This window comes from Thalassophryne amazonica, chromosome 13, assembly GCF_902500255.1.
Source record: "Thalassophryne amazonica chromosome 13, fThaAma1.1, whole genome shotgun sequence".
In the NCBI taxonomy this organism is placed as follows: Eukaryota; Metazoa; Chordata; class Actinopteri; order Batrachoidiformes; family Batrachoididae; genus Thalassophryne; species Thalassophryne amazonica.
In genome coordinates this window covers 18,731,223-18,753,518 of record NC_047115.1, presented here as the reverse complement: position 1 = coordinate 18,753,518, position 22,296 = coordinate 18,731,223, and the positions used below count along the sequence as shown (strand labels likewise).

At 45.1% G+C, this 22,296-nt stretch overlaps 1 protein-coding gene across 1 annotated transcript in view; it reads right to left on the bottom strand.

Moving 5' to 3' along the window:
- Nucleotides 1-17,004: 17,004 nt before the first annotated feature.
- Nucleotides 17,005-22,296, bottom strand: part of abch1 (ATP-binding cassette, sub-family H, member 1) — a 63,266-nt gene continuing 57,974 nt past the window's right edge. Inside the window, 3 exon segments of the mRNA XM_034185139.1 lie at nt 17,005-17,781; nt 18,061-18,165; nt 21,018-21,177. Coding sequence (XP_034041030.1) covers nt 17,675-17,781; nt 18,061-18,165; nt 21,018-21,177 — 372 coding nt within the window. The 3' untranslated portion in view covers nt 17,005-17,674.

The following is a 22,296-nucleotide window of genomic DNA, read 5'->3' as shown; positions in this document are numbered from 1 at the left end:
TGATCCATGATACCTGGTATGTGATATATAGGCCCAACACCATAGTAGGAGAAACATGCCCATATCATGATGCTGGCACCACCATGCTTCACTGTCTTCACTGTGAACTGTGGCTTGAATTCAGAGTTTGGGGGTCGTCTCACAAACTGTCTGCGGCCCTTGGACCCAAAAAGAACAATTTTACTCTCATTAGTCCACAAAATATTCCTCCATTTCTCTTTAGGCCAGTTGATGTGTTCTTTGGCAAATTGTAACCTCTTCTGCACATGTCTTTTATTTAACAGAGGGACTTTGTTGGGGATTCTTGCAAATAAATTAGCTTCACACAGGTGTCTTCTAACGGTCACAGCACTTACAGGTAACTCCAGACTGTCTTTGATCATCCTGGAGCTGATCAATGGGTGAGCTTTTGCCATTCTGGTTTTTCTTCTATCCATTTTGATGGTTGTTTTCCGTTTTCTTCCATGCGTCTCTGTTTTTTTTTGTTGTTGTCCATTTTAAAGCATTGGAGATCATTGTAGATGAACAGCCTATAATTTTTTGCACCTGCGTATAAGTTTTCCCCTCTCCAATCAACTTTTTAATCAAACTACGCTGTTCTTCTGAACAATGTCTTGAACGTCCCATTTTCCTCAGGCTTTCAAAGAGAAAAGCATGTTCAACAGGTGTTGGCTTCATCCTTACATAGGGGACACCTGATTCACACCTGTTTGTTCCACAAAATTGACGAAGTCAGTATTGAATGCCACACTACTATTATTGTGAACACCCGCTTTTCTACTTTTTTTTTTTTTACTAATAGCTCAATTTCATAGCCTTAAGAGTGTGCATATCATGAATGCTTGGTCTTGTTGGATTTGTGAGAATCTACTGAATCTACTGGTACCTTGTTTCCCATGTAACAATAAGAAATATACTCAAAACCTGGATTAATCTTTTTAGTCACATAGCACTACTATTATTCTGAACACTACTGTAGGTGGGAAAACCTGCAAAATTGACAGGGGATCAAATACTTATTTCCCCCATTGTATATATCTATATTCAGTGTCATCCTGACTACTTCATAACCTTTTATTGTTTTTGGCAAGCAATCCAGGTTTCACAAAGTGAGCACACACGGCTGCAGCATCTGTATTTGACAGGAGTCAGAAACATCCAGCAGCATCTGAAGCTTTGAAAGAATACTGAGGTTAATGTCATCCATTTTTAAGCAGCTGAGGTTTGATTTTGGCTGAAAACATTTTGGATACCACACACGCAAACAGATGTGCTTCTGCTCAATCTCAATATCTGCTCTGGTCCAGAGTGATGCAGGAAGTGGACAGAGTGTATGGGATTGCACTCGGGCCAGACTGTTCTCAGGCACCACTTTATCCTTTGTTGTTGTTGTTGTGTGATAAGAGCAAAACATAGCAACAGCTGGAGCTGTGTTCAGCAGCAGCAGCAGCAGCAGCAGGGCCAAGTCAGGAGGCCTGCACCCAGACGGGTCCACCGGTGTGACAGGATTATATGATAGAAACATGCTGTGCTCATGTCAAGCCAAATATTGAATAGTGTCTGAGCACTGTTGTCAGGCTGCCATGGTGACAGTAACCATGCACAGGATAGTGTTTACTGAATGTTTAGCACATGACAAAGCAGCAGGCAGGCACATAGGGCAGCCGGTCCACATGCAGCAAAAATCTTGTGTGCAAAACAGAGTGCCTTTTAGTTTTTTTTTTTTTTTTTTTAAGTCACACATATTATTTTACAGCTGCTGCCTTTTTTCATCTCAAATATACAGTAGACCATAGATAACACTTTCAAATTATGTTAAGTAAGTAAGTAATAATAATAATAATTATTATTATTGTGGTTGTTATCCATTTTCTATACCCGCTTACTCCAATTAAGGGTCACAAGGTTTGTTATTATAGTATTAGTAGTAGTATTTGTTAATTAATAGAATTCATTTATTTATAGTAACTCCCTTCAACTGCTCTTGTGTTGTTCCACTCAGGGTCACCACAGCACACTCACAGAAATATTTAACCCTAACCTTTAAGATTTATGTAATTTTATTACATGACTAATTCCCATTTACTTTTTTAGATCATTTTAATACAAACCTACCAAATAAACCTTACATGATTCATATTCATTACTGTAATAAATCCTATTCATTTGAAATGCATAATCCTCAGCTTTATGTATTTAGTATTAATAAAATCAATAATAATAACAGTATTTATTTAAAATGCATAAAGTATATAATTACTATGCAATTCAAACAATATACTTTATGTATTTTAAATAAATACTGTCATTATTATTGATTTAGAGTAATTATATTTTATTATATATTATTATATAATAATTATATATATATATATATATATTATATATATATATATATATATATATATATATATATATATATATATATATATATATATGTGCGTGTGTGTGTTATACCAACACTGTGAGAGATGGAATAAAACTCAGACAGGCTACCAGTGTGTCACAGGGCTGAGGGCTGACATATTGTTGTTGTTATTATTATTATTATTGTTATTATTATTAGTATTAGTATTAGTATTATTAGCCCTGTGATAGACTGGCCTCCTGTCCCGGGGTGTACCACACCTCATACCCTATGACTGCTGGAATAGGTTCCAACCCCCCTCCCCTCACCCGACCCCCCTGACCCGTGATTGGAGGAAGCGGGTATAGAAAATGGATGGATGGATTATTATTATTATTATTATTATTATTACAAGGTGTATTATAACCTTGTTGAAATGTAGCACTGTCTAAACACAGAAAACGAGTAACAGTCACACACACAAGAAGCGCCTTGGGGCGACTTATGTCGTGATTTGGTGTTGTATGAATCAATGGAACTGAAGTGCAGACTGTAAGAATTATTATAGCGATGAAAAGATCGGAGTATCCACACAAATGTTTGAAACAAAAGCCCAGAGGCGTTGCTTGTGAGAAGCAAGTTGATGCATGTAGACGTTTTATTGACTTTTTGAGTTGTTTGCTTTCATGACACATAAAGTCACCTCTGGACTGTAACACACAGCAGTAATACAGTCAGATCACAGTCACAGTATAACCACAGCTCCTTATTTCATCCTCCTCACCATAGAGTTTGAAATGATTTTGCTCAAATGTTTGAGATGCAGCAGCTGTGCAGCTAATATTTTTAAATAAATATAAATAACACTATTATGACATTGTTCCCTATTTGCATACATTGTATTATATTTACACATTAATAATAATAATAATAATAAGAAGAAGAAGAAGAATGTGAAATGTTACGTTTGCACTTTTCACCCTTAAAAATAATTATTTTGAGTAATAAAAGTGCATAATTTATTTGAGATGGACTCCTGAAATTTATAAGAAATCAGGGTTGTTGTTTTTTTTTAAAACAAATATATTCAAATATATATTCACTAATATGTTGTGTGTATTATGTTGTTAAACTACAAAGAGACAAAAATTTAAATTTTTCATTTTAAAAATATGTTTGGAAATGAGGTTTATAGCTCCATATTTGATTAATTCATTTAATAAAAAAAATATACATTTTTCAAAAAGCCATATTTTATTTCATTTATTTGTTTTTGCCTATTGGTGAAGATAAAAGACCTCAAACGCTATATATATTGTTTCAATCCTCCGGAAAACATATAAAACGTTTGTCGCATTGAACAGCGTACGCCACTTGTTGCTTGAACAACATCTATATCTGCAAATAGCCAGGTTAAAATAAAGGTGTTGCCAAAGGCCACAGGGTCGTCACCATGGCAATAAGCAACACAGTGATGCAAGAATGCATGATGTCATAACATAAATCTGTCTTCCACGCCTCAGTAACCACAGGAATCGTGGGAGTTTTTTCTATTCCAGGGCATTGAGTGAAATCTGTAGTGTAATACTTTAAGCACAACCCAGGAGCGCACCAGGACAGCAGGTGTGACACACGGCAAACAGACCTGTTGGGGATGAGACACAGGGGACAGTCCAGAAAACAAGCAGGGGTTCAAAACCAAGGAGGTGGTCCAACCAGGCACTGGTGTCCAGGACTCCAGGAGACTAGGCAGGGTTCGGTAACCAGAGAGAACAACAACACAAAGAACGTGGGAAAGCACGGTATAATACACAAGACAGGCAAGCAGGGAGGAGAGGATGATTAAATAGAGACAAAATTACACTGATGAGACACACCTGGAAGGACACAGGAAGAAAAACCATGATAATGCTCAAAAGACAGACAAGGAATACCAAAATAACACAGGAAGTGCAGTAGACAGGACAGATGTGTGACTAAAGACAGAATCGTCAACGAGGTTTATTTTGTACTTTGTCACACGCTCAAACACAGGCAAGTCAAAGTTTGAAGCGGACTTTGGGGGCGATACAGATGAAGCTGTCCACCAGGTACTTAATTCATTTCAAGATAACTGCTCACCATGAGTTGATTTGCCGAAGGAAACAAAAATATTTCCTTGAATATCCCTCTGGTGATACTTTGGGTTCAGCTTTGGCAAACACTTACGAACTTGTTCTTGTTCTTGTAAGCAGAAGAACAAGCTCCATCATCGGTAATCAACTTGTACGGACTTAATGGAGAGTGGAAGAAGGCCTGGGTCAGTTTCTCGTGTAATTTAAAAAGCTTTCTTTACATTTATTGGGGTAAATGTGCACTTGCCTCCGTTAGAATCGTCTCCATGTTCAGGCAATGAGCATTAGGCAACATTCCAACAGTCTCATCAACAAAATCTTGACAGGTATTTCTTGTACAATAAATAAATAACTAAATCCATAAAAATTGTTAAATAAATAATCCATTATGTGTTGATTGTGCTCTGTGCCCTCAAAATTATAATCGTACAATAGTTGCTCATCATAAAATATAAGTAAGACCGGGAATTGAATTGCTTTCAGTTGCTTCATTTCTGTTTAAATAAATGTTGCTCCGAGATGACATATCATTCAAAATAATGAGATGCTGGGGTGCTTTGGTTTAAGGTGCACGCCACATGCTGGAGGATGTGTTTTGCAGGTTTGAATCCTGGTCTGAGTGACCTTTGCTGTACGTCACTCTCTGTGTCAACAATAAACAGGGAAAAATGCCAGAATATGCTGTAAATATTTTGTTTTATTTTTTTATTGGAGGAATGGTGATGTGTTGGAATAGTATGATGCACAGTTGAGTGTTATCTTTATTTTTTTTTATCTCTAAATGAGAATATGAAAGTTTGGCAAACAAACAAAATTGTAATATATATATGTCTATATCTATCTATCTATCTATCTATCTATCTATCTATCTATCTATCTATCTATCTATCTATCTATCTATCTATCTATCTATCTATCTATCTATCTATCTATCTATACACACACACACACACACACACACACACACACACACACACACACACACACACACACACACACACACACACACACACACACACACACACACACACACACACACATATTTCTCTTTAGAAACTGGCTCTGGTTTGAAGCATCTGATCAAAATGAAAAGGTATTTATTATTATTTTAGGGACAACCACTGCTGTTGTTCTCCCAAACATTAAAAAAAAGTGCCTGAAACTGTGTGACAGGAATCAGATGTATAGTGCAAGAAATTTGAGTGTATACATGCCATCAGGGCGCCTGACATAATCCAATACAAACCGGTCCACAGGGGAATTTCTGATTCATTATTTATGCTTAAAGTGGAAACATAAATTCTCTGTTACTGGCATTTAGAAGCACTGTGGTGGATAACACTGTAGCTACGAGACAGGAAAAAAAAACATTCAAACACATCTAAGCACAACATGCACAGGTACGTACGTATATGTGTCCACTTTGGGTAGAATGTGTACTTAAAATATATAATTCTTTATTCAGGCATCCACATATATGTAAACATTTTTATGGGCTTTGCTCAACATGTTAATTAATGAATTGAAAAATCTGTGACTTCTGCTCTTTAAAATACTGCGCATCACCATAGCAACGACCCTTTTGACCTCTTAGCTGTAATAAGCGGGTTCATAAAATGGATGGATGGACAAATGTCCAGCCTTTACTGAGGCTAAGATGAGGAAACAGATTATTATTCATTAGTAAAGATGAAGTACAGATGAGTACAGTTAAGGTTATTTTTGGTGTTTTATCATGTTTTTGTTATTTGGCATCTCTCACATTATGTTTTGCATATTTTTTTATCCAGTGTTTTGCATTGGAAACATTGAAACATGAGAAATCATTAATATTTATGCATCATAGTGGAGACAGCTGGAAGAAAAACAACAGTGTAATGCATTAAACAGCCAGTCATTAAAAATGTTCCCGGCAGAAAACTCTTTTTGTGTTAGTAGTACTTCCTTTGTGTTGTGGTGCTTTGCTGAACATCTAGGTTTTTGGGTGCATTTTGTGAATTTGCTGCAGACTCACTATATTAAATTGTTACATGTGCTATAAATTAGATTAATGTTTTTTTGTTTTTTTGTTTGTAAATGTTTTCTCAATGTACAAGACATTTTTGATGTAGCAACCTGTTGCATATGAAAGCAACTACCACACGAAAGCTCAAAGGTAATTTGAAGACTGACCTACAGGGAGCGCTGCAGTCTTTCTGGGGTGTAATATATTTGCCATGTAAAATTATATACACATCAATTTCAATTTCAATTTATTTTCATTTATATAATCATATATAAATATTCACATATAAATATAAATCACATATAAAAATTATATAAATCACAACAGAGTTGCCTCAAAGTGCTTCACACAGGTAAGGTCTAACCTTACCAACCCCCAGAGCAACAGTGGTAAGGAAAAACTCCCTCTGAGGAAGAAACCTCAAGCAGACCAGACTCAAAGGGGTGACCCTCTGCTTGGGCCATGCTACAAATGTTGGGATGGTGTCGTAGCACGGACCCACAACAGGGGGCGCAAATGAACGGACAATGAATAAGCCAAAAAGGTAACAATTTAATGTTGCGATAATACACAATGAAACATACTGTAATCTGCACAGTCAATTTAACACCAGGTGACGTGTGGGCAGGCTCGAAGATAGAAGACCCCCGACGAGAGAGAAGCTGCGTCCCACACGGCTTCCACCACCAACGGTCTGAAGAACACCGGAGCCGCCAAGTCCCGAGTCCCCAGGTGGCCTCTGTCTTCGGCTGTCGACCCTGGTACTGCTGGCAGAAAGCAGAAATATGATGAGTGAGTGTGAGTCCGCACACTCAGTAAATCCACAGTCAGCGAGGGAGGGAGCACCTCCACCTCCAATCATACACTCGTGCAGCTCCTGTTTTTCCACTTATCTGTTTGGAGTGTGAGGCGAAGCCGTCGCAGTCACACCAAATGCCAAAATCCCAGATAAGGCGACAACCACAGGACAACGGCTGCAAATGAGATTAGATTATTATTCTTTAAGGATACAGCAGAGAATTACCTTGGTAATGGTAGTCGATTTCTCGGCGGGGAGGTGGAGTTGCAGTCCGGCTTTTATGGTGGTGATGATGAACGAGTGACAGCTGGTGCAGAGGATGAGTGACAGCTGTCACTTCTTCTGGGTCTGGCGCCCTCTCGTGCTTGGAGCCCGCACTCCAAGCAGGGCGCCCTCTGGTGGTGGTGGGCCAGCAGTACCTCCTCTTCAGCGGCCCACACAACAGGACCCCCCCCCCTCAACAGGCGCCTCCTGGCGTCCGACCAGGCTTGTCCGGATGTCTCGCGTAGAACTCGGCCAGGAGGGCCGGGTCCAGGATGAAGCTCCTCTTCACCCAGGAGCGTTCTTCAGGTCCATACCCCTCCCAGTCCACCAGATATTGGAAACCCCGGCCCTTACGACGGACGTCCAGGAGCCTGCGGACTGTCCAGGCAGGCTCCCCGTCAATGAGCCGGGCAGGAGGCGGCGTAGGTCCCGGAGTACAGAGGTGCGAGGTGTGGTGTGGTTTGAGACGGGAAACATGAAAGACAGGGTGAATCCGCAGTGAAGCCGGGAGTTGAAGCTTCACTGCGGCCGGGTTGATGATCTTGAGGATCTTGAAAGGTCCAATGAATCTGTCTTTCAGCTTTGGGGAATCGACACACAAAGGGATGTCCTTGGTCGAGAGCCACACCTCCTGCCCGGGCTGGTATGTGGGGGCCGGGGAACGCCGGCGGTCCGCATGGGCCTTGGCCCTCGTCTGGGCCTTTAACAGGGCAGAGCGGGCGGCCCGCCACACCTGGCGGCACCTCCTGAGGTGGGCCTGGACCGAGGGCACACCGACCTCTCCCTCCACCAGCGGAAACAATGGGGGCTGGTACCCCAAACATGCCTCAAAAGGGGAGAGGCCGGTAGCAGACGAAACTTGGCTGTTGTGGGCATACTCGATCCAGGCCAGATGGTGACTCCAGGCCACCGGATGCGCGGAGGTGACACACCGAAGGGCCTGCTCCAACTCCTGGTTGGCCCGCTCTGCCTGGCTGTTGGTCTGGGGGTGGTACCCGGACGAGAGACTCACGGTGGCCCCCAGCTCCTTGCAGAAACTCTTCCACACCTGTGAAGAGAACTGGGGACCACGATCTGATACAACGTCCAATGGTATCCCTATGCAGCCGCATGACGTGGTGGACCAGGAGGTCTGCCGTCTCCTGGGCCATCGGGAGCTTCGGGAGGGCCACGAAGTGGGCCGCCTTGGAGAACCGGTCCACTATCGTGAGAATCACGGTGTTGCCCTGGGACGGCGGGAGGCCCGTGATGAAATCCAGGCCGACGTGAGATCAGGGGCGATGAGGCACTGGCAGGGGTTGGAGGAGGCCCGTCGTCCTCCGATGGTCTGCCTTGCCCCTGGCACAGATGGTACAGGCCTGGACGTAGTCCCGGACGTCGGTTTCCAGGGACGCCCACCAGAAGCGCTGCTGGACTACTGCCACGGTCCTACGCAGTCCGGGATGACAGGACAGCTTGGACCCGTGACAGAAGTCCAATACGGCAGCTCTTGCCTCTGGTGGGACGTACAGTCGGTTCTTGGGGCCAGTCCCCGGGTCCGGGCTCCTTGTCAGGGCCTCCCGGACGGTCTTCTCCACGTCCCAGGTGAGGGTGGCCACGACAGTGGACTCGGGGATGATGGTCTCGGTGGGGTTCGACAGCCCCGCTTTGGCTTCTTCTTCGTGCACCCGGGACAATGCATCTGGTTTTGGTTCTTGGTCCCGGGGCGATACGTGATCTGGAAGTCAAAGCGCCCGAAGAACAGAGACCAGCGGGCTTGCCTGGGGTTCAGCCGCTTGGCGGTCCGGATGTACTCCAGGTTCCGATGGTCCGTGAAAACCGTGAAGGGCAACGATGCCCCCTCCAGCAGGTGTCTCCACTCTTCAAGAGCCTCCTTCACCGCAAGAAGTTCCCGATTGCCGACGTCATAGTTCCGTTCAGCGGGGGTCAACCTCCGGGAATAAAAGGCACAAGGATGGAGAACCTTATCAGCCTCCACGCTCTGGGACAGCACGGCTCCTATCCCTGAGTCAGAGGCGTCCACTTCTACTATGTACTGGCGATCAGGATCAGGCTGCACCAGAACTGGTGCAGTCGAGAACCGGCGTTTCAACTCCTGGAACGCGGCTTCGCACCGATCCGACCAGGCGAAGGGGACCTTGGTGGAGGTCAGGGCAGTCAGGGGGCTAACTACCTGACTGTAACCTTTAATGAACCTCCTGTAGAAATTTGCAAAGCCTAGGAACTGCTGTAGTTTCCTGCGGCTTGTTGGTTGGGGCCAATCTCTCACCGCCGCAACCTTAGCCGGATCAGGGGCGACGGAGTTGGAGGAGATGATGAACCCCAGGAAGGACAAAGAAGTGCGGTGGAACTCGCACTTCTCGCCCTTCACAAACAGCCGGTTCTCCAACAACCGCTGTAGGACCTGACGTACATGCTGGACATGGGTCTCAGGGTCCGGGGAAAAGATGAGTATATCGTCCAGATATACGAAGACGAACCGATGCAGGAAGTCCCGCAAGACGTCATTTACCAAAGCTTGGAACGTCGCGGGGGCGTTAGTGAGGCCGAACGGCATGACCAGGTACTCAAAATGACCTAACGGGGTGTTGAATGCCGTCTTCCATTCGTCTCCCGTCCGGATCCGAACCAGGTGGTACGCGTTTCTAAGATCCAATTTAGTGAAAATTTGGGCTCCATGCAGGGGCGTGAACACTGAATCCAACAGAGGTAACGGGTATCGGTTGCGAACCGTGATCTCGTTCAGCCCTCTGTAATCAATGCATGGACGGAGTCCGCCGTCTTTTTTACCCACAAAAAAGAAACCAGCACCCATCGGGGAGGTGGAGTTCCGGATCAGCCCGGCAGCTAAGGAGTCCCGGATGTAGGTCTCCATTGATTCGCGTTCCGGACGTGAGAGGTTGTACAACCTACTGGACGGGTACTCAGCGCCCGGGACCAAATCGATGGCACAATCATACGGTCGGTGCGGGGGGAGAGTGAGCGCCAGATCTTTGCTGAAAACGTCAGCAAGATCATGGTACTCCTTTGGCACCGCCGATAGATTGGGGGGGACTTTGACCTCCTCATTAGCCGAAGTGCCGGGAGGGACCGAGGATCCTAAACACTCCCGGTGGCAGGTTTCGCTCCACTGCGTGACTACCCCGGACGGCCAATCTATCCGGGAATTGTGCTTCACCATCCATGGAAAGCCCAAAATCACTCGGGAGGTAGAAGGCGTTACATGGAACACTATCTCCTCCCTGTGATTCCCAGACACAACCAAAGTCACTGGTTGTGTCTGATGTGTTATTAATGGAAGCAGGGTGCCATCTAGTGCTCGCACCCGCAATGGTGTCGGCAGAGCCACCAGAGGGAGCCCTACTTCCTTTTCCCATCTGCTGTCCAGCAGATTCCCTTCAGACCCCGTGTCTACCAGTGCTGGGGCGTGAAGGGTTAAATCCCCACAAAGGATTGTTACTGGGATTCGTGCAGATTTGCGGGGTTTTCCCGCGTGCGTGTTATGACCCACCCTTAGCCCAGTTTCTAAGGACGGGCGTTGTAGTTTGACCGTTTGGGGGCAGTCCTTCTGCATGTGCTCGCAAGAGCCGCAGGCAAAACACTCCCCGCGGGCCAGCCTCCTTTGTCTGATATTTGATCTTAATTTGGCCCTGCTCGTGTCCATAGCCTCCTCAGCAGGGGGAGCTGTAGCCACACGGAGCTCTCTGGCAGTGAAGCGTGGGGACGACGTCACCTTGTCGGAACCGGAAGGGGGAGGGACGGCTCGTGCCCGGTCACGCCCCCCGGCCTGCTCCCGACGATGCTCATTTAAACGGTTGTCTAAGCGTATAACTAAATCGACAAGCCCGTCAAAATCCCGCGGTTCCTCCTTAGCCAGTAGGTGCTCCTTAAGGACCGGGGACAGTCCATTTACAAAGGCGGCGCGGAGCGCAACGTTATTCCTGCCGGACCTCGCTGCCGCGATGCGGAAGTCGACTGCATACTCGGCTGCGCTACGGTGCCCCTGTCTCATCGACAGCAGCACGTTCGAAGCGGTCTCGCCTCTGTTGGGATGATCAAACACTTGTTTGAACTCCCGTACAAACCCAGTATAAGACGTTAGGAGCCGTGAATTCTGCTCCCAAAGCGCCGTAGCCCATGCGCGTGCCTCTCCTCGAAGCAAATTAATAACATAAGCCACCCGGCTAGCATCTGATGCGTACATGACAGGGCGCTGTGAAAAGACGAGCGAACACTGCATGAGGAAGTCCGACACAGCCCCTGTACGGTTCCGGAGGGCTTATGTATGCTTCAGGGGACGGTGGGGGGGTTCGTTGAACGACCAGTGGAACGTCTGATACAGGCCCAGGACCAGCCAGAGAAGTGACTGCAGCAGCGCCCTGATCGCGCGCTTCCACCCTGGCGGTGAGAGCCTCCACCCTCCGATTAAGGAGGACATTCTGCTCGGTCACTAAGTCTAACCGAGCCGTGAAGGCGGTTAAGATATGCTGCAGCTCACTCAACACGCCTCCCGCTGACGCCTGCTCTCCTGGCTCTTCCATTGGCCGTTCAAGCTCGGGTTGACGTCCCTCGGAATCCATGACGATGGCCGAGAAATCCTGTTGGGATGGTGTCGTAGCACGGACCCACAACAGGGGGCGCAAATGAACGGACAATGAATAAGACAAAAAGGTAACAATTTAATGTTGCGATAATACACAACAAAACATACTGTAATCTGCACAGTCAATTTAACACCAGGTGACGTGTGGGCAGGCTCGAAGATAGAAGACCCCCGACGAGAGAGAAGCTGCGTCCCACACGGCTTCCACCACCAACGGTCTGAAGAACACCGGAGCCGCCAAGTCCCGAGTCCCCAGGTGGCCTCTGTCTTCGGCTGTCGACCCTGGTACTGCTGGCAGAAAGCAGAAATATGATGAGTGAGTGTGAGTCCGCACACTCAGTAAATGCACAGTCAGCGATGGAGGGAGCACCTCCACCTCCAATCATACACTCGTGCAGCTCCTGTTTTTCCACTTATCTGTTTGGAGTGTGAGGCGAAGCCGTCACAGTCACACCAAACGCCAAAATCCCAGATAAGGTGACAACCACAGGACAACGGCTGCAAATGAGATTAGATTATTATTCTTTAAGGATACAGCAGAGAATTACCTTGGTAATGGTAGTCGATTTCTCGGCGGGGAGGTGGAGTTGCAGTCCGGCTTTTATGGTGGTGATGATGAACGAGTGACAGCTGGTGCAGAGGATGAGTGACAGCTGTCACTTCTTCTGGGTCTGGCGCCCTCTCGTGCTTGGAGCCCGCACTCCAAGCAGGGCGCCCTCTGGTGGTGGTGGGCCAGCAGTACCTCCTCTTCAGCGGCCCACACAACAACAAACATAAATTACAGAACAATTCACAGAACAATTCACGGACGAATATACAAGAAATGCTATTGGCGCACAGGACAGGAGGATCACCAACACAAATACAACTCCCATCTCTGGATGGATCTGCACCTTAAACAGAGAGAAAAAACAGAACCAGGCATCAGAAAGACAAAAAAATACTGTATAATTTGCCAGCATTAAACAACAAGAAAAACAGAGAAATACTAAGGTGATCGCCGGCCACTAGCCCTGAACTTCACTAAAAGACCCAGAATTTAGGTAAAGTTGAGGCCGCAGTCCGCTCCAATTACTAATAAATGAATTAAAAGAGTAAAAACCATAAAACAAAACTGTTCCAGTATGCTAGCCATATGAAATGGAAAATAAGTGCATCTTAAGTCTGGACTTGAAAATCTCCACAGAATCTGACTGTTTTATTGATGCAGGGAGATCATTCCACAGAACAGGGCCACGATAACAGAAAGCCCTGTGACCCGCAGACTTCTTATTCACCTTAGGGACACAAAGTAGTCCTGCACCCTGAGAACGTAAAGCCCAGGCCGGTACGTAAGGTTTAATTAGGTCAGCTAGGTAGGGAGGTGCCAGTCCATGTATAATTTTATAGGTTAGTAGCAGAACCTTAAAATCTGATCTCACTGGGACAGGAAGCCAGTGAAGGGATGCCAAAATGGGTGTAATGTGGTCGAACTTTCTGCTTCATGTCAAAAGTCTGGCTGCAGCATTTTGAACCAATTAGAGACCCCTAATGCTAGACTGCGGTAAACCAGAAAATAGAACATTGCAGTAGTCCAATCTAGAAGAGATAAATACATGGATCAGGGTCTCAGCATCAGCCATAGACAGGATGAGACGAATCTTCGCTATATTTCACAGGTGGAAGAAAGCAGTCCTAGTAATATTTCTAATGTGGAGGCCAAAGGACAACAAAGGATCAAAAATTACCCCAAGGTTTCTCACTTTGTCAGTGTGATATGAGCCTAGGCTGAGCGTTAACTGGTCAAATTGATGCTGATGTCTCACTGGACCAAGAACCACCATTTCAGTCTTATCAGAGTTTAAAAGTAGGAAGTTTCTAGACATCCAACTTCTCACTGCTGCAAGGCAATCTTCTAAGGATTTTATGTGAATGAGATTACCAGCAGTTATTGGCATGTATAACTGAGTATCATCTGCATAGTAGTGAAAGGTAATCCCAAAACGCCGCAATATGTGCCCAAGGGGTGCTATATAAGGGAGAAAAGCAGAGGGCCTAAGACAGACCCCTGTGGAACCCCAAATTTCATGTCACTAAGGTTAGAGGTAGTGTTACTGTACAAAACACAGTGAGAACGACTGGTCAAGTATGACGTCAGCCATGCAAGGGCACTCCCAGTAATCCCAAAATGATTTTTCCAGCCTATCAAGAAGAATATGATGAGCCACTGTATCAAATTCAGCACTGAGATCTACAGCAACAGAACCGTAGTGGTGTCCGAATCCATTGTAAGCAGAAGATCATTCACCACTTTATTGAGAGCCGTCTCTGTGGAATGATATTTTTCTAAAAGCAGACTGCAGTGGCTCAAAAAGATTATTCTCAGTAAGATAGTCTATGAGCTGCCGTGACACCACTTTTTCCAGAATTTTAGAGAAAAATGATAGATTTGGGCACGTCCCATTGGGAGGAGGCCCCGGGAAGACCCAGGACACGCTGGAGGGACTATATCTCTCGGCTGGCTTGGGAACGCCTTGGGGTTCCCCTGGAGGAGCCGGGGAGGTGTGTGTGGATCGGGAGGTCTAGGCGGCTTTGCTTGAGCTGCTGCACCCGCGACCCAACTCCGGATAAAGAGGAAGAATATGGCTGGATGGATGGATAATAGATTGATATCGGCCGATAGTTTGTCAATACACTAGGGTCAAGAATAGGTCTCTTAAGTAATGGTTTAATCACTGCAGATTTGAAACATTTAGGAACAGATCCAGGAGTTAAAGAAAGATTAATAGTTTCCAGCACAGTCGGCCCAAGAGTGGGCCACAGGTCCTTAAACAGTTTTGTTGGTATAGGATCAAATAAACAGGTTGTGCTTTTTGTTGACATTACAAGTTTTGTCAGCATGCCTAGTGAGATACTGTCAAATTCTGTAAATCTAGGTAATACCTCTAGTGGCCCCCATCAATAGCAGGGTGTAGTGGCTAGATTAAGGCATGCCGGGATATGTTTAACCTGATGTCTTCTATTTTCTTCCCAAAGTAATCCAGGAAATCTTGGGCTGTAAAAGGAGAGCGAACTACAGGTGGTTGTCCATGCAAAAGTGTTGCCACCGTGTCGAACAAGAACTTTGAGTTATGCTTGTTTTTGTTGATCAAATCAAGAGTAGTAAGTCTGCTTTGTAGCCAATAATGCATGCTTATAGTCTAAGATAGCATCACGCCACGCAAGGTGAAATACTTCTAATTTTGAACGACGCCATTTCCGTTCTAGACCTCTTGCTTTATGCTTGAGGTCACGCAGATAATCACTGAACCAAGGTGACTGTGATTTGGGGGAGCGCGGTTTTAACACAAGTGGTGCAATCATGTTGAGTGTAGTTTTGTGCACTGAGTTTTAACTATCTACAAGTCTGTCTACTGACTGGGTATTTGTCAAATGTGAAGCTAAGACATCAGGCAGTCTAGCTTCGAGTTCAGTCTTAGTTGAGGAGTTGATGCATCGCCGTAATGATATATAAGGTTGTTGTTCCAGTAAACACGGCAGCGAAACTGTAAACTTAATAAGTGAGTGATCAGACACCACTGATGTAAGAGGCATGATGTCAATATTCGTGACAGCAATACCACGTGCGAGAACCTGATCCAGGGTATTTCCACTAATGTGCGTCAAATCCCGAATGCATTGCCGAAATCCTAATGCATCCACAATTTTATACTCCTGTAACCCCACGGACCTTTCTTTTAGGCAGCAGCTACAACTGCGAAAGATGGAATGGATCCAATTGGCTGATCGTCATCATGTGACAACCCTTGTGCCATCCCTTTTTGTGGAGTTTCCATGGATACAGCCTAACCCTAACGCTAATATCTCACTGGGCTGCGAATGTTGGCGACAAATTACAAACGAGTGACCAAGTGGTTAGTGTGCTTGGTTTCAGTGTGGAAGGTTCCTGGTTTAAATCCCACCCCTGCCTTATTTCTCCGTGTAATTGCATCAGGAAGGGCACCCGGTGTAAAACTTGTGCCAAATCAACGTGCAGCTGTACCTTGGATCTTGCTGTGGCGACCCAGAGTGAAAAACAAGGGAACAACTGAAGGGTCTTACTTATTTGCAAGGGATTTTCCAAAATGTCTTGAAATGTTTGCAGGGGTTCTCACGTGAGTTGCAGGGCCTCGCTTTTGTGTTAATGCAATTTTGAATGTGTTCAAAAAATTTTTCTCTCGAAATCGTCAGAGTCATTGCGGCAGTGTCGAACCCGTGTCAAACCCTTCTCAATTTAGTTTCCATGGGACAGAAAAGTGCACGAAATGAGAGACAACTATGTGAGGGGTCGGTCGGTGACTGATTAGAGACAAAAATGAGAATCTGACATTCCGGCTGCAAGACAGGAGCGAATTGTCCAGAGACTCATGGGAGTGCGACAAAAATTGTGAATCCAGGTCAGTGTGATTCGATGTGAAAATTGTTACTAATTCATGTATTTTCTTGCAAATTTGTGTCTCAAAATTTTCTCCTACCTTAACTGTTATCCACAGGACTTGAAATTCTACACCCCTCACCCTTCCCCACGGATACAAACAGATCTCTATGCTTCTGCTACATCTCTGTAAAATTCATGTTTTGGGGACACGTTCCCTCATACCTGCAGCCTTTTGGTTTGTTTTTTAAACTCTCCCACTGCACAAGTAACACTTTTCTCCCACAGGAGATGCAGGTATAAGCAGAAAACAGAGGCCAAAGAGGACACCAACAGCCTGACCTCAACAATGACTCATGTCTAAACAACACTGACAGACGAGCACCTGGTAACGCACCCAGACGAGATGCCGTGACCACTTCCTGTCATACATATGGTAGATATAGTAGCTTGCAGCTATTGCGGCCAACAACAACGGGTGAGAATTTCCTGGTTTGTGTTTATTTCGAGAACACGGAGCGTTCAGCACTTTATTCTTTGTTCCCATCACAGACTGTGATACAAAGACAAAATCAAAACAAAAACGGAAAGTCTTTACAGTTTGTATTAAGACTCACCATGCATTATTAAATATTTTAATGCATATACAAGATTAGCAACAAATAAACCACACGCATCTTGAAATAAAAGTATGTTTAAAAGAATAATAAACCCTTCATAACAGGCAAACAAGAATTAAAAATGACCCTGAGTTGGTAATCGGCTCCTTCAGCGGGTGAAACGTTTCAACAAGCTGCAGACAGACTGTGTTCACAGGATTCTCAATATGTGCACATGCATGAGGTGTGTAGTTCTGTGTGCAACATTTTGAGAGTTCACCCACATGTGAAAATGCCAAACGCAACTGGTTTGGGATCAGGCAGTAGGAATGTGTATGTGCGAAAGAAAAAGAGTCAGATGATTTGGAGGCATGAGGCCGCTGCAGGAACAGATCAGTTTGTTGTCCCGACAAACCACAGCAACGCCCCCTCTGCCCTCCGCCGCCCTGCTACATCCTCTAACAGGAGGTCCCAGGTCAGTCACTGGTTCCTGGACTCTGCAGGGGCGGCTCCGACCCTCGCTGATGAGACACTGACAGAAACCACGCCGTCACGCCCGCAGCTTGATGATGACAGTGGCCAGGACGAGGAAGAACGTGTTCCAGCCCAGGGTAACTGCAAAACCTCGCCACACCATCATCCGTGACAAGCCCCAACCTGACAGAGAGAGATTCACAACTTACAAGATATAATGTCTTACTGTTCAAGAGAGGAATAAAAGGAGAATGACTAAAAAAGCAGATGATAATGAAGCTGGTGAATCATTTAGACCCCAAACTGAAGAACTGGACATGTTGAGGATAGCAACAATCCAATGAGTGAGCATTCATGTGAGAATGCACGCAACAACATGTGTCAACTGCACATCAGACCAGCCACAGAAGCTTGTTAAGTCCTGGAACTAATGAGCGTTGCGTGGCGTTGTATATACATTACCTCTGTACATGATACAGCGGAGAGCTTCTGAGGCGTACGTCTGAGGAAGGGCCAGGCTGAGGTAGCGGAGAGGGTACGGGATACACTCCACGGGCCAGATAATACCTAACAAGGCAGAAAAGCAGTCACATGATGTTAAAATTAAGTTGGACCTGTAGATTCTATCCAGATGAAGAATATATAGAATGTCTATTTGTTCTACTGGAAGCAGAATTGCTTTTAAATGACATAGGAAATCCCTCCCCCGGCACTCTGAGTAACTACAGACCTGTGGCACTCACCCCTGTAATTATGAAGTGCTTTGAGAGGCTGGTATTAAAACACATCACAACCAGTCTCCCAGCGACCCTGGACTCATACCAGCTTGCTTATAGAGTGAACAGATCAACAGATGATGCCTTCGCCATAACTCTTCATACAGCACTGAATCCGACCACAGACAGTGAAGTTCGGCCCCCACGTCTTCCACCCTTACTCTCAGCACCGGCACCCCACAGGGTTGTGTGTTGAAGCCTCTGCTATATTCGTTGTACACCTGTGACTGCACAGGCCACAGACTGATCACATGGTTGCACAGACAGCAACTTGACACTCAACACTGGAAAGACTAAAGAATTCATCTTTGACTTCAGGAAGTGTACAACCCCCTCCCTCTATCCATCAGAGGTGACTGTATAGAGATGGTTCACACCTTTAAATTCTTGGGCACCCTCATCTCAGACAGACAACACCACAACTGTAGTGAAGAAGGCACAGCAGCTCCTACACTTACACGGCTCAAAAGATCATCAGCTGTCCTCTTCCCTCTCTGGAGGAAACTGCCAGCTCTAGATTGCTCTCTAAAGCCACAAACATCACATGCAAAATCACCCTGGTCACTCACTGTTTGAACTTTTTGCTCTCAGGGAGACGTTGCAAATGTTTGAAGACAAGGACTAGTAGATTCAGGAACAGTTTCTTTCCAAAAAGCAATAACAGTCTTAAATGAAGCTAAACTTTCTGTTTAAGCAGATCATCCCAAGGCATGATTTATGAGTATGAATGTGTTTGCAGGAATGATGTGCAAATGGTTGCAATGAGTGAAGTGTGAGATGTGTTTTTATGGATGGGCACCTTTCTGGAGCAGCTTTCCAATTTCGTTGTATTTAAATGCAATGACAATGAACGCATTATATTCTATTCTAAATCCGTATTCGTATGGGATTAGTTTCACATTGGAGAGGTGTGGTATTGTAATTGTTACCAGTGTTTTGTTGGAGATTTCAATCCCATCCGAATCCACCATTTCAGTCGCTTATATGGACTGTGCACTGCTGTGTCAGGAAAGAGTCTGTTGACTTTGACCGTTCTGGGAAATAATAAGTTCCTTATAAGGGTTTGCTTTGAAACCACTTGACCACCACGTTGCCCTTTTACCTTGTGATAAATGATCTGTAGTGATTACCTCAGTTTGTACTAATCCCATGAGACACGTCCGTAAATATTCCATTATGTTCACGGAACTGGACTTTTCTGCAGTTTATCTCAAATACCAAGCCACTTGAAGAGGCTTTTGGTCGACAATCACCAGAATTCTGCCAGCTTGTTCAAATTTAGAGAGTAGGTCATTAGTAAGGCCTTGCTGGAGGGATGCTCCCTTACGGTTTCTTTTATAACTTTTCAAGAGTCAAGTTGCACAAATGGCTAAAACCTTTTCACTGAAGTATGGATTGTATAACTATTACGCTTCACTCAGGGTTCCAAGGCATTGCAAGTAGGTGCCAGCTTAACCCAACATGTGCAAGCGGTTGAGTCTTTGCCCATCGCCATATTTTGACGTCAGCATTTATTAGCCATTGGGGGCAGGTGTACATGTACCGAAAGCACAAACACTTTTTAGTCTGTTAGCATCTTATATCACACAGGGAGATAATATATATAAAAAGTTTAGATGTTTAGCATAAACATCAAGCTCTTTCTTTTTCTCCAATATTTTTGTCATAGTTCTACCTTTCCAAGGCTGAGGAAGTCAAACCAACAGTTCTTATATGAGGCGTTCTAGCCCTAGGAGGATTTTGTTATTACATTATTAGCATTTCAAGCTCTTCCCAACCCCCCCCCCCCCCCCCCGCCTGGTTGCCTAGCAACTTTGATAGCTGTATACAACAAGCTAACATAGTAGGCATAACCTCCTGTAATAATTTTTCAGTACTTATTTGCACTTTCCTTATAAAAATTACATATTTATAGTTATATATATAGAGCCCGAAATTTTTTTTTTTTTTATTGACCAATCATTTTGTCTTGGGGGGAAAAAAGTCATGCAAAAGCTCATGGGATTATTTGGGCTACGACGGATACATGTGCTGTGTTCTGTTTTTAGGGGAAAGAAGGCTACATTTGTTGGCCGCATTCCAAGACGCTTTTGAAATGGGACAGCCTACTCATGTCACTTATGACGTATGCGGTCAACAAATGCAGCTTTAGAAGGGTGCAGTCCCTGAATTGGGACACAGCCACAGACAACATGATCGTGAGAGTTTGGGGGGGAGACTGCATGTCATCCGGTCAGGAAGCATCTATACACTGTTTGAGTACCCATAATTCTTTCAAAAGTCAGGTGTCGACGTGCTTGAGCCACCTCAGGTTTTCAGCTTGGTGCCACCGTGCAGTAGACAAGTCCTCAGCACTGCACCAGTCCCCATCCTCCAGAGGCAAGACCTTTGGTGCTTTCTTGAGGTTTCTTCTTTTCAGGGATAAAGCTCCAAAGAGTCTCTCCCAGCCCCTTCACACTGCTGCACTACCCTCTGATCCCACGGAGTGCAGAAAGAATAATTCTTTGGTCCAGATGTTTGCCTGGGTCATTGCCATCCAGGACCCAAGACAGTTCTGGGGTGTATTCAATGCAGACCTGACCTGATTAAAAGAAATGCTGAAAAACAGCCTTCATATGAGCTCAGACTGCCATGGAGGCTTACCGCTGATGATCAGGTTGGGGTAGAAGATACCGAGGGCAGCCTGGTTGGCGCTTTGCTCATCATCGATAGCAGCGGAGATGACGAGGCCAAACGAGATGCCGGTGATGCCCTGCAGCACGATGAGAATAATGATGAGCACTATCGAGCCTTCATTGGGATTCTGGAAGGAGATCAAGGAAAGTCAAAGCAGTGAGAATACTCTCTCAAACAATTCCAAAAAAGTCATTTGCATATGAGATATGTACGAAGTCTGTCCAAAAAGTATCGGACCTTTTTATTTTTTGCAAAAACCATATGGATTTGAATCACGTGTGATTGCATCAGCCAAGCTTGAACCTTTGTGCGCATACGTGAGTTTTTTCATGCCTGTCGGTTGCGTCATTCGCCTGTGAGCAGGCTTTGTGTGAGCAGTGGTCCACCCCTCATCGGATTTTTATTGCGAATAAATGTCTGAACGATTTGGAGCTTTGCTGCATCAAATTTTTCCAGAAACTGTGAGAGACCGCCAGCTGGACACCATTCGGAAAATTTAGATGGCTTTCAGCAACAATTTTATGGGGATTACACAGATTAAGGAGTGCTCCAGCCGGTTTAATGAGCTATGTACGAAGTCTGTCCAAAAAGTATCGGACCTTTTTATTTTTTGCAAAAACCATATGGATTTGAATCACGTGTGATTGCATCAGCCAAGCTTGAACCTTTGTGCGCATGCGTGAGTTTTTTCATGCCTGTCGGTTGCGTCATTCGCCTGTGAGCAGGCTTTGTGTGAGCAGTGGTCCACCCCTCTCATCGGATTTTTATTGCGAATAAATGTCTGAACGATTTAGAGCTTTGCTGCATCAAATTTTTCCAGAAACTGTGAGAGACCTTCAGCTGGACACCATTCGGAAAATTTAGATGGCTTTCAGCGACGATTTTATGGGGATTACACAGATTAAGGAGTGCTCCAGCCGGTTTAAAGACCGCCCACAGCGTCTGAGAGCGCGGCGCGCTCCGAGCACCTGATCGACAGGCTCAAACCCCGCTCAAACAACCAGATCATTTCCAATGTGAAGGCTTTGTTGATCCGGGACTTCTAACTTTCAAAAAAAAGGTAGAAGGCGTGGACATCAGCACTTTTTCGGCACATTCTACTGTTACAGGAGTTTTTTTCATGGAAAGAGAAGCGGAGGATTGCACCACCATGCCGCTAATGGCGCGGGACAAAACCACCTCCGTGTTGGTCTCACAGGACGGCTTTCAGGTGGCTCAGACAGCTTCCGGTTGCTTTTCAGTCGTG